This window comes from Heloderma suspectum, chromosome 2, assembly GCF_057233095.1.
Source record: "Heloderma suspectum isolate Gila_16-S chromosome 2, 16-S_ref, whole genome shotgun sequence".
Lineage (NCBI taxonomy): Eukaryota > Metazoa > Chordata > Lepidosauria > Squamata > Helodermatidae > Heloderma > Heloderma suspectum.
The window spans coordinates 307,138,237-307,155,067 of record NC_139459.1 but is presented as its reverse complement, the minus strand read 5'-3'; the positions used below and the strand labels follow the sequence as shown (position 1 = coordinate 307,155,067).

The 16,831-nt window shown below is 43.5% G+C and overlaps 1 protein-coding gene across 2 annotated transcripts in view; it reads left to right on the top strand.

Moving 5' to 3' along the window:
- Window positions 1–16,831, top strand: part of UROC1 (urocanate hydratase 1) — an 85,780-nt gene that overhangs the window by 53,115 nt on the left and 15,834 nt on the right. For both annotated transcript variants that reach the window (XM_084840205.1, XM_084840204.1), the window contains 3 exons: window positions 1,359–1,480; window positions 7,875–7,945; window positions 14,188–14,286. In XM_084840205.1, coding sequence (XP_084696331.1) covers window positions 1,359–1,480; window positions 7,875–7,945; window positions 14,188–14,286 — 292 coding nt within the window. The remainder of the gene's footprint in view (window positions 1–1,358; window positions 1,481–7,874; window positions 7,946–14,187; window positions 14,287–16,831) is intronic.

Below are 16,831 nucleotides of genomic sequence, written 5' to 3'. Positions count from 1 at the left end.
GGTGGAACATAGTAGACAGAATGTGCATACAAGGACTGTACATCTGTATTTAGTCCATATACTTTTGGGCACCCCAGAAAATATAGCCCACAAATTCAGGGTGGGTATGAAATTCCTGACGGTCAGGAAAGATACCTGCCTGTCCTGCACTCCTTTCCTGCCTTTCTGGATGCATGCTATATTACTAAATCAGGAATTTGGGGAAGTGTTGTCTAGAATGGATAAGCCCTGAATGATTGCCAGAGAATATGTGTTGCTCCTAAGCACATATACTTAGAATAAGAAAGATCTACTGAAATAAACTGGACTTGCTGCTAGCTCAGTCTGTATAGGACTGGAGTGAAAGGCTATGGCGAATGTGGTACACAGAACCCTAACGATGCTTGTCGCTAGAAACACTATAAATAGTTTGTGCAGTTCGGGGATCAGCCACTGATGCTCTAGCAGCCAAGTTTTGCCCTTGCTGTCTGACCCCATAGCTGCTTTCAATACCCACCAAGGCTCACTGCCTTTTCTCCTTTGGGGCAGTGGGACTGAGTGAGGCAAGAGGCATCTAGCTAGGGGTGGTGGTGGTGGCAGGGCATGAGTTCTTTGTGCCATCACATATAACTTTGGGGGACACTTCCTATTTGTATGGCTGGATGAGAAGAAGTGGTGTACAACTCTCTGTCTCTGTCTCTTTCTTGCATTGCTTTTGACCTGGCTGCTGCTGCTGTTCTATGTGAAACTGACTGAAGTCTGCCCAGGTGTCTTCTGAAAGGGTACAGTGGACTCCTGGGTGTACTCCAGCGTCCACAAGTCCAGTCCATCCGGGTACCTCACACTAAGTGAAAGTATGCCCCCAATACCTCTGCTTTGGTTACAAATGGCCCCAGCTTGTACTCCAGTGTCATGTCTTCTGCTCCACTCAGCCACTTCTCATCCTGCTGTCTGTTGAGGACAGACCTGGTGAGGGGTATAATGGGATACCTTTGCCAGCAGACAGAGGAGTCAGGAGTAGACCTGGCCCTCTGTGTCCTACCACACTTTTGTCTGTGGCCAAAACTAATAGTGAGCAGTGGATGTAGTTGAATCATAAGGTACACTTCTTTGATTAAAGTTTCCTGGTCTTTTACCAGAATGTGTTCATGGCAAGTATGATTTTGATTATGCACACACATTAGCTTATGACTGTTTGTCAAACCTTATTTAAAATTCTGAAAGAATGGTCCAAAGTGCTTTCTGTTTGGATTAGTGTGTTTGAAATATCTGAAATTCTTGCATCGTCAGTTAATGAAAGAAAAGCATTGCTCACTGCCAGGATAAATATGACAGGAATTTAAACTATCTTCTAATCGTTAAACATATTCTCTTCCCAGCGACATTTTTTCTCTGGGGTTCGGCCCATTTCGCTGGGTTTGTACCTCAGGCAACCCGAAAGATTTGGCAGCCACTGACTCTATTGCCACATCAGTGCTCGAGGAAGCTGTACTTCAGGGAGGTAAGGCATTCCATTTTCCATTTTCTAATGTGGAGTGAACGATGGGGCATGGATAAACCTACCTGCAGTCTATTGTGTCTTGCAGCGTAGATCCGAAACACCAAATTGTTATCCTCTTTGGGTCACTTCAACTCCCATTTCCCAGATAGACACATCTTCAGGGTGGGGAAACATCATATACTCTTCATCATCTCCATCCTGTATTACAAGTGCATGGATGTCTATTATACCATGTGGGACTTCCTCCCATATGTACGGGTAATTGAAATCTCCACCTGCTGTCTCCATTACTTGTGGACAAAACCAAGAAACCCTGAGTAGATGCTTCAGCTGAAGGCCAGAATGGAGGATAAATTGTTGGGCTTGGAGTGGGACGCCTGGGTTCAGGTCCCAGCTCACCCATGGAGTCTAACCTACCAAACAGAGTTATGAGGATAAAATGGGAGAAAATCATGTGTGCTAAGCTGAGCTTTTTAGAAAAAGGGTGAGATGCAAATATGATAGATTAAGGGTGCAATCCTATTGGGATAGGCGGCCGCCTCCGAACTTGGAGGCGACCGCCTATCCAATGCAGGGCAGGAGAAGCGTGGAGGGAATCGTCGCTTCTGCACTTCAGCCACCCTGCATTTATGACTAGACGGCCAATTTCGGCTGTCTAGCCATGGGACCTTGGAGCGTGGGAAGCGGCAGCTGGATGACACGTTGGATGTGTCACACTCGCATTTCCGACTTCCCCGCCCTGACACGCCCTCAGGAATGCCCCATTTTTGCCATTCCACACTCCTCTTCCGAGCACGGAGCATTGTTCTGTGCTGCCTAAGAGGCAGCGAGGTGGTGGTGGTGGTGGTCAGTTCTCAGGGAACCAACCTAGCCTGTGGCCATCTAGCCACTGACTAGTGGCCGTAGGATTGCGCCCTAAATAAAATTATATTTTCATTCAATCAGATCATATTTCCAAATGCACATAAAAAGCAAAATAATTAATATCACCATTATTTAAAGGCTCAACAGCAGGGGTCCCCCCCCCCTTGAGTTGGTATTACTTTATTACGCAGACATGGACAAAACACACAGGCAGACACTGAGGGAGAAAGCACCCTTCCTCCAAGACTTTTTGCTTTTCCATGGAGTCGGGTTAGAAGTCAGTTCTAGTAGAATTACAATGGATACCATTGAACATGCATGATTTTTACATGGGATCCCACCCCAAACACCATCACATTAAAGCTTACATTGTTGTCTATAGACTGCACACTAAGAAACACGTCTCTTAGTGTGGGACTTTCCTGCACTGCCATGGCACAAAAACATGGATCCAAGGCAGGATCATTATGAATCCCCATATTTTTTTTACAAGGGATCCCCCCACAAACCACCAACAAATGGACCATGTCCGTCGACGTTGTTGACGGAGTATTTGTCGGCATCCTACAGAAAAAAGTCATGAAGATTCATGGGGATTTGCACTTTGGATACAGGCTTTTGTGCCGTGGTGGCATTGGAAAGCACTGGACTTGCGTGTTTTTTGTGTGTGCATTCTGTAGCCACCCATGTAAGCTTTAATTTGATGGTGGTTTTGGAAGGACCCCATGAAAAAATGGTACAAATTCACAATGGTCAATTCTTTCATTACTAGACCTGACTTTTAACTTCTTGCCATTTTGTGACTGGCCTCACAGTAAGACCCTGCCTTATGGCAGCCATTTTGTGGTGGCCCCCATGGCACTTTCACAAAATTCCAGATGTGCCCCAAAAGGCAGCAGCTCCCCAGGGCTTCAGACAGCTCTTTCCTGCCCCTACCTGGAGATGCCAGGGATTGAACCTGGGACCTTTCACATGGAAAGCATGTGCTCCACCACTGGGCTTCAGCCCTTCCCCAAAGGTACTGCCCTGTTCTCCCTGACTGCATAGCACTGTAGGGCCTGTATCGGCTTATTTTTTATTTATGCTATTAGGAGACAACTCTAAAATGGTGCCAACAGTACTAAGGACTCCAGTATTCCATAATGACAAACTCTGTGACAAGCAGAATATTCGTATTCTCACAGTGCAGATATTCCCTGAAGGTATGACATCCAACCCTAGGAAAAACTGCCTTGAAATTCCCACCATTCAAGCTGGACCAAGGCCCCAAGTATTTTGATATATGGTAAAGCTAGGAGGATATGTGTCTCACAAGAAAATGGCCATTGGCATTATATCTATGTATGTATATATAAAATGACATTTTAAAATCTAGCCAACTGAAGCAGATTGGGGGGCAGCTCTGTTATTGGACTGCTGTTGTGCTTGGCAGGGTAGTGGATAGAGGAATTCGGAGAGAAATGACAGCTGATCTTCAGTGGGAAGATGCCTATTAAAACTACCCTTTCAAGGAATTCCCTTTGACCTCCTTGTTATTGAATGTTCTGCTTGTGGTTCACTGTTTCCAGACAGAAATAGTACTTTTGCTACAGTCCTAAATCTGAACAGTGCCACAGCAGTATGTTGAGAAAGTCAGTTGATTGGATGTCAGAGTTTGGTGCTTTGGGAAGGGTGCAAATAGTTTGCCATGTACCCAGCTTGTAACCCAATCCCTGCCTATCCCTCTGTTGGAAAACTGCCAGAAATGGATGGAATGATGGAGTGATAAATGTGGGTTGAGTGGCAAAGCTGTGCCTGTGTGACGGAAACACACAAGGGCTTCACTGTGAATCAAGTTCTACGTGGTCCCAGTCAATCCATATTCTCAAGATGCGGGTTTGGGTATTTTAACTGGTTCTTTGTCTTCCATGGATACGCCTCCTCCCATATAGGCTGGCCCCGTCTCTGCATTCTGAGGGGGAGGGCTTGCTGACCATACTGAGGTCAGCCTACTGAGGTTCGCTTGGCCATTGTGCAGAGGAGGGCCTTCTCAACTGTGGTGCCCACCATGTGGTCTTCCTGTTGAGATCAGGTACACGCCTAATCTGGAGTGCTTCCACTGACAGTGATTACACACTTGTTTGCCCAGGCATATCCCTGACCACTAGCATTGTCAGCTACCCCGGTTATTTTAATGTCATTTTATTGTTTGTATCATTGCTTTATTGTCTCAGTGATTGGTTTTATTGTATTTTATCATGATTTTTATCTTATAAACCACTCTGGGATTTTTAAAAAATGAATGGTGATATAGAAATTCTCTGAAATAAATAAATAGATAAATACATGGATAGGTACAGTATATAGGCTCATGGGATTTGCTGTAGCACAGTAGTAGAACACACTGAGAAGGGCTGTAGCTCAGTGGCAGAGCATCTGCTTTGCATGCCAAAGGTCCCAGGTTCAATCCCCAGGTAGGTCTAGGAAACAATCCTGCCTGAAACCATGGTGAGCCAGTGCCAGCCAGTGTTGACAATACTGGGCTAGATAGAGATGGACCAATGGTCTAACTCAGTATAAGGCAGCTTCCTATGTTCCTATTTTTTTTTTATTCTTCAGGCCAGCAACCAAAGATCAAGGTGGCCATTGAACTGCTGATAAATAGCTACAGTTGCCCCTTTGTTGGGCTGTTCAAAAGGCTTTTGTGGTATGTACATATAACAAGTATAATGACCACAAGAAAATGCTGAATCCCAATTTTCCAGACTAGTCTGCTGGTTTTTTTTATTATGCTTTATGAAACAGAGGCAAAAAGCATAGTTTGAGGGCATGTGATGCAGCCACCTTTCTGAAGATAAGCAGGTCTGACTCTGGTCAATGCCTGGATGGGAGTCCAGCTGGTAACCCCATGTATGTTCTTGATTTCTATGATGAAAGAAATGCAGAATATAAATACCCTAAATAAATAAATACATGAATGAAAGAAGGCCATCAAAGAGGGAATGAGGTGAGCCTCACTGGGTAGGAAGTTCCACTACCTAGGCATGGTCACAGAGAAGGTGCTTTCCTGCATTCCAACCAAATACAACTCAGGCATTGCTGGGGCATGGAGGAGAGTTTCTGAAGAAGATCTTAATGTATGGGTGGGTTCATATAGGAGAATATGGTCCACTAGGTGTCCCAGTTCCAAGCCACTGAGGGATTAAAAGGTCATGAGCAAGATGTTATGTTTCTTTCTTTCCATGATGGAAACATCAGCTGTTGAGTGGCATGTGCAAAGGGGCCACCACCGGCAGAACTTTTAGATCAACTCGCATCATCTTGAAGGCACTGCTGTTCAATGAGATCAGTTTCTCACATGTCAGTTCATAACAACTTTAGTAAAAAATCACACAACCCCACTAATATCTTAACTATATACATTAGTATAAGCAGTCCCTGAATAAACACCCAAATGAGACTGACAAATATAGGATATATGCTCAAATGTAGAGAGAGAGAGAGAGAGAGAGAGAGAGAGCTGTAAGATCCTCAGACCATTGAATGATAGGTGGAGGGTGTTTCTCCTTCCAGGTTTCCAGTAGAAGTCTTTTTGCAACTCCCAAAAACCACTTCCACTGCCCATCCTAGTCCAGATGTCACAGGAAGATAATTTATAAGTGCATGAGCATTTGCAATTATAAAAGATTTTTCTAAAACAAATTAATGTGAGCAATAATTTCCAACCAAGAAGAAGCCAACATGGGACACACCCACATCATGTGCCTCAAAGAGGCATTGTCCACATTACGTTGCTGGTCCCATTGCCAGTGTTGGAGTAAGATGGAATGTGGGAAGGTGGTACCATCTTACCCTTCTCGTCAGGTAGCAAAATGCCTCGGGCAGGCCCAGCTGCCACTCCATATTACAAAGCAGGAAGAAGGGCTGCACAACATGAAGGAAGGATGATGAAGTGCACAATCAGTATTCAGAGAAGAGCCTGCAAACCAGCCTCCATGTCTTCAGAAGCCTCTGGTCAGCTGTGTTAACAGTTTATCAGTTCTGACAGCTACTATGGGTACTTGGAGAGCTGTTCCAGCCTCACCTGAGTAGGTCCATTTGCTGTGACTTCTGTGTTCCACTTCTCTTCTGCCCAAGGAAGCCAAGGGGTAGAGCGAGAAGGTGAACAGCAGCAGCAGCAAGGTGGCTGCTGAGAGGGCTGGAGGTTTTTCTGATGCCTGTAGCAACTGCCACAACTTAGAGCTACAACCAAACAGGGTGTTGTACAGCAAAATGCACAGGACATAGGTTATTGTGCATTAGCATATATCCAATGTTAAATTGAAACCCGTTTTAATATTGGTGCATTGTATACTCCCCCCCCCCCCCGACACACACACATTCAAAGACTGTTTCTGGTCAATTCTTGTACCATTCTTAAACCAAAATTAGTCCCAAGCTACCCTGTCAAAGTGACACATGGTAGCTCTGTAAGAATTGCAAAATGTGCTGAGATGTGATGGCTTCTTTAGGTCAGGGCTGCAGTGGGAGTGAAATGGTATTAACTACTTTTAAGTGAAGAATGTGCCCCCTGTTATGGGTGTATTTGGAGAGGGTTGCATGATGTAAAAATAAAATAGGACATAAAAAATAACTCCTGAGGATAGGGAGTAAACTTCCTTACTGACACAGATAATGCGGATGAGATCACAGTGTACCTTTAGTATCTCCTAAAACCTAAATAAAGATCAGCAAACAGAGAGGCAACAAAATAAACTTATATGGGAATGTTTTTGTGGATGAAGTGGCAACTTTTTGGAAAACATGAAAGGAAGGATTTTGAAAGTCAAGTTAATGAAAGGGCAGACGTTCAACCTAGGAATTCTACCTAGGAAGAGCGACTGAATTGTAATCCTATGAGACATGAGAAGAGATGAAGTCTCGTTCCTCAGACTTTTGCACCACAGATTCACTGTGTTTGTTTTCTAGGGTGATTTAAAAACCATTTTAAAGACAATGTATTCTCTATTACATTTCACAAAATTCTGTTAATTTTTTCTTTTGTTTCAGTTCTGTTAATATCCTTGTACAGGATATTTCCCCATGAAATTTGCAGTGCAGTATAGTTCTCCTAAGGAAGCAGATGTTTCAGTTCTTAAAAAGCCTGCCATATTAATCCTCACCGCATAACTTAAAGAACCTTGTATTGGAGTCAAACCATAAGCATCATGAGAAAGAGCATGTTGAGGCAGGCTTGACATAATATCTCATTCCTGAGTATTGATTAGTACATATATTTTACATTTCTTTTTAGTACTATGCCATACGTGGTCATAAATGTGCTATTCTTTCCCTTGTCTCCAGAACTTGCATGTTTGTGGGTAAACCTAGTAACACATAAAGTGCTCATTTATTCCCTCTAGCCACGTGCTAACTTTGTGTAACACCAGTGGGGTCATATTAGAGGTGTGCATGTCCAACCTCCTTCCATGTATATCTCAGACTTGGGCTGCAATGGACCAATTTAATGAGCTGTTTTGTTGCTTCTCCCCCACCCCCGCCCCCCGCCTAGTGAATGCATCTGTGAAGCAGCAGTACCACGATAACATCCGCTGGATTCAGGAAGCCAGAAGGCACAATTTGGTAGGTGGACCCAGCAAGCTGAAACAATGACTGCGCATTACTCAAATCCAATGCCATTGTGTTAAAAGGACATAGCCTCCAAATGGAAGCTTGGGCGGAAACAAAAACTCATTTTCCACTCTGTTTTCTCTACCCTGGAGTCTTATGGATTGCTTATGATCTGAGAAGCATTTCTTTACCCCCATTTTGGCTTTTTTAAAGCACTGCTTGAAACACTAAAAAAATGCAAAACTTCTTAAGCCGGAGACTATAGGTGAATACAGATGATCATTTACTGAGTGTTCGCTTGCAATAGTGTGCATGTAACTGTTTGGTACACTGGTTGTCTGTATTGTCCTGCCAAGCAGGGAGGACAGTGTTGTCATTCTCCCTTCAACTAGCCAGATTAACAGCTCACCAAGCTGTTAAACGGTCATCTGTATGGACTCACTCAGTTGCTTTTAGAAAAGCTGCTTTGCAGGAGCGTGAGTGACAGCAGAGAAGTGATAATAGTAATAAGATATCACTAGGGTGACCACCTACACATTGCAAAGAAAGAGGATATGTATCATCACCAAGGAAGAGGACAAAAGAGGGTGCCAATTTGCATAAATTTGCATATGCTCATGTATATGTATAGACGCAGATTTAGAAATATTGATATTTATATAATTTAGAGTGCAATCCTATGCTTGTTTGGACAGAAATAAGTCCTACAACTCCCAGCATTCCCCACCCAGCATTATTTCTGTCTAAACAGGCATAGGATTATGCCCTTAAATAGAAATGCCGTACAACTCCCCATAGTGGAGGAGACTGTGATCAGGTGATCCGTGTGCTTGCTCAGTCTGCTATCCAGGTGCTTACTGATGACAGGCAACTTCAAGGCCTCTGTTGCTCTCCCTTCTCCTAGTTCTTTATCTTTAAACTGGACCTGAACTGAACAGCCCTTAAAACAGAGGATGCCTTCAAGCAGGGGCCTATCCTCCAGCAGCCCTTCAAACACAGAATGGTCTTAAGTTGGATCTTCAGTTCTTCCTCCATTCCCTTAAGGGAGGGAGCAATTTCTGCCAACGGCCCACTCCATCTGCAGCCTCCAACAAGATATATCACACTGTTCCCCAGGGTCCCCCAACCCACAGCAGCAGATTGGGGATGGGGCATAGCAGCCTGCAGAGGGAAAGGGGAAACCCTATTCGGTGAGCATGCATTCTGTTCCATTCTCAGAAGGAAAGTTGGGATCCAAGCCATTGCTTTTGTTTTATTTTGAAATTGTGCTATTGGAGTATTATACTATTGTGGATTTGTGCAACTGAAAATGGGAGATTTTTTAAAAAATTGGGTGCCTTTTGGGGGGAGAAATTGTTTTTTAACATTAACATTTGGTGTGTTGTACTGCAAAGAGAGAGAAAATTGAGCAGGAATCCCCCTTCATTCGACTTGCAAACTGCCAGAAATGTCCCTTCGGAACTATAACAGGTTCTAGCCCTGTTCCAGCATTCACCCTCTGTGGGATTACAATCACATGGGGGCGGGGGGGAGAGCAGGACAATGTTTGCTCCCCCCCCGTTGCATTCCTGTCACGGGGGCACAAAAAGTCTCCGCCAATGAAATGGGGGACCCTGGCTTGGGAGCTGGCTGCATGCTGAAGCAATCACTGTGTGCTGAATCCAACCTACTTCTGTTGAGCTCGCCTTGGCTGGCCTTGTTCTCTTTCAGCTGGTAAACCTGGACTGACCTGCACTTTACATACTGCAAGTGGGACTCTCATCATGGAGTGCATCTTCATGTAAAACTCTTTGCACATAGAAAACTAGATGCCAGGGGAAAGGCTAGGTTAGAACCAGGGGCGTTGTTAGTGAGAGGGCCACCTGGGCACGGGCCCTGGATCTTTTTTGAGCTGTGCCCCAGATCATTTGAGCTGTCCTAATTGCCTTTTTTTTTTTTTTTTACATTTCCCCATTGACTTGCATTGGAAAACAAAAATGACCCTAACATTTTAAATGTGTATAATAGATACATGAAATTTGGAGGCTTGGTAGCCCCCATGGAGCTGATTGAATATGCCAAACTTCAGGCAGTTAGGTCCAGTGGTTTTTGTGCTAGTCACAGGTAAAAGTTGCTATTTTCAAGAAACTGTCAAAGCAAAGAGCTGTAATTTTTTGTGTGTGTCCACATAAATTCATGGAATTTGGAGACCTAGCAGGCCCTGTGGAGCTGACTTAAGCTACCAAATTTCAGACAGTTAGGTCCAGTGGCTTTTGCGCTAGGCATGCGTAAAGTTTCCTTTTCTCAAAGTCTAAAACAAAAAGTAAAAACTGTCGTCACCCAGGGGATTAGAGATCCTAATCAGAAGGTGTTTAAGGTGACCATTAGGAGGTCACTATCCCTAATCTCTGGTATAGGGTTTTTGTTTTTTTTTTAAGGTGCAAAAAACCTCTCTCCCACTACTTTTCTTTTCTGCTCTTACATGCCCACTGCTGGGAGCTTGCCTGCAATGAAATTTTGAAGACTGAGAAGGAAGGGAAGAAAGAGCTCCATGTGAAATACTTGTATTTCACATAGCACCTGATTTTACTGCCCCAAACTGGAACCTTTGGATCCTGCAGAAGTTTAGTAGCTTCAGTACAGCAAAGGATCCAATCAGCCTCCACAAATTTCTTTCTCTCCCTCCACTTTAATTTCTCCTAAATAGGTGTAGAACTCAAATTATTCCAAAAGGAGGGTTAGGACTATGTGGCATCATGATGGAGGAACTGCTAAGGCTTTCAAACAGGTTCCACAGTTTTAAAAAACTAGAAAAAGCCCTCAGCTACCTCACCTCATAAAGTTAATTTAAGTACGTGCAATCCTTACAAACTCTGCACAGCCGCCTAAATTCCTCTGAGGTACTACCTCTCCGAAAGGAGCCACTTGGCTTAGGGAATTCTCTCTACCCCTCCCCCGCATTTCCAATCAACATTCTTCTTTTCTTCTTCCTTCCCTTATCCTGTTCTTTCTTTCTTTCTTTCTTTCTCTCTCTCTCTCTCTCTCTCTCTCTCTCTTCTTTATTCCACTCAGAGCATATCTTGGGGAATTCTTAAAGAGAATTCTTTTCAGCGGGCAAGAGAAGTTCTGAATGGTATTTGACTTTATACAAACAGACAAGAGGGCTGGTTTTTCTCCTTCTCCTCACTCAAGTCTTTGAGAAGAGTGGGTTCACATGGTTGCAGAGAAACAAATCTGGGGCTGTGTTGTTTGTCAGTTGCCATTATCCAGCAATAGGAAGGGCTGCAGCTCCGTGGTAGAGCATGTGCTTGGCATGCAGAAGGTCCCGGGTTCAATCCCCAGCATCTCCAGGTAGGGCTACGAAAGAATCCTGCCTGAAACTTTGGAGAGCTGCTGCTTCCAGTCAGTGTCAGTAATTCTAGATGGACTAGGGTCTGACTCAGTATAAGACAACTTCCTATCTTCCTATGAACAGAAAGCTTTATTTTTTTTTTAAAAGGAGTCTTTGGTTTGTTTTTTAAGTGGAGGGGAGATAAATATTGCTAATTTATGCAATCCTATGTATGCCTACTGAGAAGTCCGTTATGTTTAATGAGGCTTACCCTCAGGAAAGCATGCATAGGATTCCAGCATAAGTTACTTTTGCAGGGAGGTTTGCACCTTGATGTTCTGCAAGTTTACTCAGAAATAAGTCCTGAGTTGTGAGCATGGTACTGCAAGCTTAATACAGTCCTTACCCAATTCCATCTAATGAATTGACTACCCTTTCAGCTTAGTCCTATGCATGTTTTGTCATCTCTGTGTTTGGTTTTTTGTTTTTGTTTTTGCATGAACTCTAGCTTCAGTGGTGAGGGAAAGGCATTTAGTACATGCTCAGAGTTTCTCCATAACTTAGCCCTAGTTTTGAAAACAGACTCATTGGCTGAATCCTGGTGAAGTCTTGGCACAAACGAAGTTATGGGGAGGAAGATACAATGAGAGCTTGTGCATAACAAGGAGGAGGTAGAGAGGAGTTGCACAAAACAAGACATCTGTTTTGATGAAGAGTTGCTGGAGGAGGGTAGGATGAGGAGGGATGGTTGCATGGAGGGGAATAGAATTGGTAGGGGGAGAATGTAAGTGCTCAGTGGTGAAAGAAAAACATTCTGCACATGCTCAGAGGCACTCTGTATTTAAGAACATAAGAAGAGCTGTGCTGCATCAGACCAAGGTCCATCTAGGCCAGCATTCTGTTCACGCAGCGCCAACCAGATGCCTATAGGAAACCCATAAGCAGGACATGAGTGCAATAGCACCTTCCCACCCATGTTCCCCTGCTGCTAACATTGGTGAAATGCAAATAAATTCTAGTAATTCTAAATGTGCATGCATGTATATCCTTCAGAAACTTTGCAGGTTTGTTGCCTGGGGGACACCTCTAATGACCTGTGCATTTTCATTACAAATCTACCCAAAAACTATTTGGGTGAAGGGAAGGGAAAGTAAATCACTCCCTCCCCCAAATTGGAGAACTCCCCTTCCACATGAACTTCTGCACCTATCCTTCTGAAACTTTGCTGGTTTCTTACTTAGGGACAACTCTTGGCTGTCTGTAATTTTCAGAACAATGGTCCACAAGGAACATAGGGAGATAAGTATGTCCTCTTTTTGAGACCTCAAAATGTCAAGGCCACCCTTGCACAAAAACCCTTGTGGCTAGCATATTGAAATTTGGCAGACATGATCTCCTCTGACGGGGCAATGAATCCTGAAATGTTTATCCAATTCTTCCAAGGAATTAAAATGTTATTGGCAGTTCCCTTTAAAAGCAAATCAAAATATAAACTCTGCACCTATTTTTCTGACATTGGGCAGGTGTAATCCCCTTCTAGGGGGCTACTGTGCCTGAAATTGTCATCCAGTTCTGACCAAGAGAAAAAAGTTACATTTTTTTTCTAATTTCCCATGGTAGTCAACAGGAAGCATAAAGACTAATTTTTCCAAACCTGGACTCAGGTTTGGTGCTGAGCTGAAGTGGTCCGACTACAAATTGGCCAGAGCAGAAGCGGGATGTTTTTCAAAATGCTGAATCAGGGTCTGAGTTGAAGGGGGGGGAGGTCAGTGCACACTTCTTATGTATGTATGTAATCTATACACACACGCAAGCACACTGCATGCACACACCACACACACACACACACATTAGATGTGTATATATATATATATATATATATATATATATATATATGCAAGTTTGTGTTATGGGCCTGTGCCCTGGATCTTTTAAGAACCTAGCAACACCCCTGGTTAGAACCCTTGTCCCCCTGACATCTAGCTTTCTGGGTATGGGGAATTGTTTGTATGGAGAAGCATTGGAGCCCCATCTGTAGCCTGCTGTATTATAGTCCAGGGACAGATTAACTACTTCAGTGAGAACTAGGCCATAGTTGTTGCACAAACTGGGTCATGAATGTGTCCTTTTGTTACCACAGACACTGGAGTTTTTGAAAATCTCCAAGCAAACTGGGCTTTCAGGTCCGTTTCTGCCAGTTGTGCTTCAGGCTGTAGCTTTAGCCACTGACCACAGTGATCTTGGGCCTGGAACATATACTCTGGCCTGCCCTACTCCTGACAGTCATAAATACAGATCTAAAATGTGTGAGTCTCTTGTTTTTTTTAAAGTGAGAATTTGTCTACCAGGTTTCCTTATTCATTTTCTGTAGACACACGACTTGACTGCTTAATTTGAAGGAGTTATGTATTAGTGAACTGTGCATCTGACAGAACTCAATTCCAATTTGTCTTGATTGGAACAAATCTCACTCACATTTACCAACCAGATAAATAAATTTTAATATTAGCAGCAAATGTGCAACATTTCAGGGCTCAGCCGTGAAGTCAGGAAGTCTGATGAAACAACACATGCGCGGGCGCACACACACACAGGATTATAGATATTTGACATTATTTGTGACCATAGTTCCTCTCTAATTCCTATTTCCGTCAGTAGCTACAAATCTATACTTCTTACCTGACTATAAAGAAACAGCTAATATTGGACTGTGGGGTATTAAACTGTGATTGTTAATTTACTGGCTTGTGGCAGCTAAAAGTAAAAATAATTAATTCCATTAAGTGAGTATAGAGAAAAGCACAGTAAGATGGAAATCCTTAGCCATGGAAGGTGGGCATTTGTGAATTCACTATCCTTGCTTTTTCCATTAAAGAGTTGTCCCACATCTGCACCATGGAGATAAGCCAAGAAATGCCATTACTGAATTATTTCTATTTTCTAGGTTGTAGGATCCCAAGCCAGAATTTTGTATTCCGATCAAAAAGGTCGTATAGCTATTGCAGTGGCTATAAACCAAGGCATTGCTGCAGGAAGAATTAAGGTATTTTCCACTCAATGTAACTGGCTAATTTTGCTCTGACATAAAAGATTGGTCTGGAATGGAAGAAGCCATATGGTTCAGCTACCTAATTAAAAATGTTGACACCACATTGACAGGATCAGAGAAGATGATGGGGCAAGGATATTCCTTATAAAAATACAAAGCGTCTGAAGTCAATGAATTTCCACTAGAGTAACAAAGAATAACAGTTTGAAATGGGTTTGGCTCTGATACTAACCACATGTTGTTTAAGAATGAAATTTTGTAAGATTTCTGAACCTTTTTCTAATCTCATTAGGAATTATCCACTGTATACTTTTTTTTCCCCAGAATATTCAATCATGGACATACTTCCTTCTTCTGTCAGTACAGAGAAACAGAGATTCAGTATAGAGATTCATCACAAAGAAGGGTGGGTCAAGTGCATACCTCGGGAACCCACTATTGAGTATCAGTTTCCTGTGCTGGGGACTCCATGGTGTGAACTCTGGGCAGCGCCCAATGCTGGCAATCTGCCAGTGCCCATCAGGTTGCTGGCTGAGGGACAGGTCAGCGGGACAGGTCAGCAGAGCTCCCTTCTGTAAGCTCTGCTGACTTGTTCGGTTCTGGATATGCTAGTTTTGTCCAGTTTTCTGTTGCTGTAGGAAGGAAGTGCTAGCTTCCTGTTACACTGGTGATCATTCCTTCCAGCACAAGGGCAGCATTAGATATTGTGAGCAGCAGTCTAATGTTGTCTAGTGAGCTAATGTGGGTCTCTGTGTTCAGGCCTCAGCACCCTCATCAGGTATAGAAGAAAACAGAAGCGTGCAAAATCACGGTAGGCAGTATGAAGGATCTGGTGCAAATGCTAGGAGCTTGGTCTTCTGCCTTTTGCTGGTCAACAGCCCACTACCTTTTGCCTGCACAGCTTCAGGCTCCAGCTTCTCTATCCTGGAGCTCAGTTCCAGAGACCTCAGAAACTCCTGAAGTGGAGAACCAGACATGGCATCCCACAGCCCTAGCTGGGCCCTGACATCCTGAAACATATCCAAAGCAAGCAAGCAAGCAAACACTTGTGCTTTCCTCCATATACATGTCAGAACACATACATTTATCAGCCCAAGATGTTGCCAAAAGTAACATGTGAATTAGCTCTGAGAGGGCACCTCTGGCTATGAAAGGTAGTGTTAGCAGTGGCCGTGAGAACAGCAACAGGCCAAAACAGTCAAACACTGGAAATAATACTATGTAGTGCAGTGTACCTTATTCCTTTCATTATCCAAAGGTGAATTATCCTAACATTGTAGAACTAAGTCCGGTGACTCCTGACTTGGCCATGTCTGGTTTATGTTACTTAGCTGTGTCTGGTTTATGTTACATTATAAAATATGTTTATGAACATATTTTAAATACCATCAATCTTTTGGGGGAACTCAGAAAGAATCCTGGGGCAGAGCAAGCCTAACTCAGGTCACAGATATGCTGGTGGAACATCCGTTGCATTCTAGGCCTGCTCAGCCTGACATGGGAGAGTAGAAATGCAGGGTGGGGGTGGGCAATGCAAAATGGTAGAAAAATGAAAGGAAAATGACATGCCTCCTGTCATAATTCCACAGCAACCAATCAGGGATGGTGCCTGCAATGACACCTCCGTGACATGTGGAGATGGATGTAGCCAATGATGTTGCTACAACTTTGACATGCCCCCCCACATTGCCACAACACCACCATTCCAGCAGCCACAGTGGTGCACTCCATAGGGTTTAGGCTTGAGAAGCTGGAGAGAAGACTTGACTTACCAAGAGAAAGTGGAGGAATCTGCCTGGTGGGAAAGTGAAGTTGGGGAAACAGAAAGAAGGAGCTCCCAGGACTCAAACTCACACTACTAACACAAAGAGCAGCTCCCTAACCACTCAGTCACATCAGCAGACAGCAAGCAACACACTTCATGCTGCAAGTGTCTGCCTCCCCACAACCCCAACATGCAAAGATTCCAGAAGCAATGCACAGGGTGGGCACGCATAGCCTGGTATGGCTGGTATAGTCTGGTATAGGCTGAAAGAGGAACGACACCCCTGCTGTCTCTCAGCATTACAGAAAGTTGAGGACTTGAGCTGCTGGAGTGATAGACAACAAATAGAGGGAGAATGGAAGTAATCATTACACACATCAAGATTGTGAGCAAATGCTTTCAGGAATATATCAAGGAGAAAAATGGCAACAAGCTAGAGCACCTGTTTAACTTTTCAAGTGAAATCAGTGAGATTTTAAGGCTGTAATTCTATACCTAGTTACCTGGGAGTAAGTCCCACTGAACTCAATAAGACTTACTTCTTGGGTTTGTGTATTGATCAAGGTGAACATGAATCTCTATTAAATATTCCCAAGTTGTCACCTTTATTCAGAGGTGGGCCACAGTATTTTGGGTGCCCAAGGATGAAAACTCAAAAGGTACTCCCTAGGATAGTCAAAATAAAATAATGAACTAAAATGAATAAATATCATAATGATCTTTGGCCTTGATCGATTTGTTGTTCTGCCTCTTTATGATATTTTTCATACATGA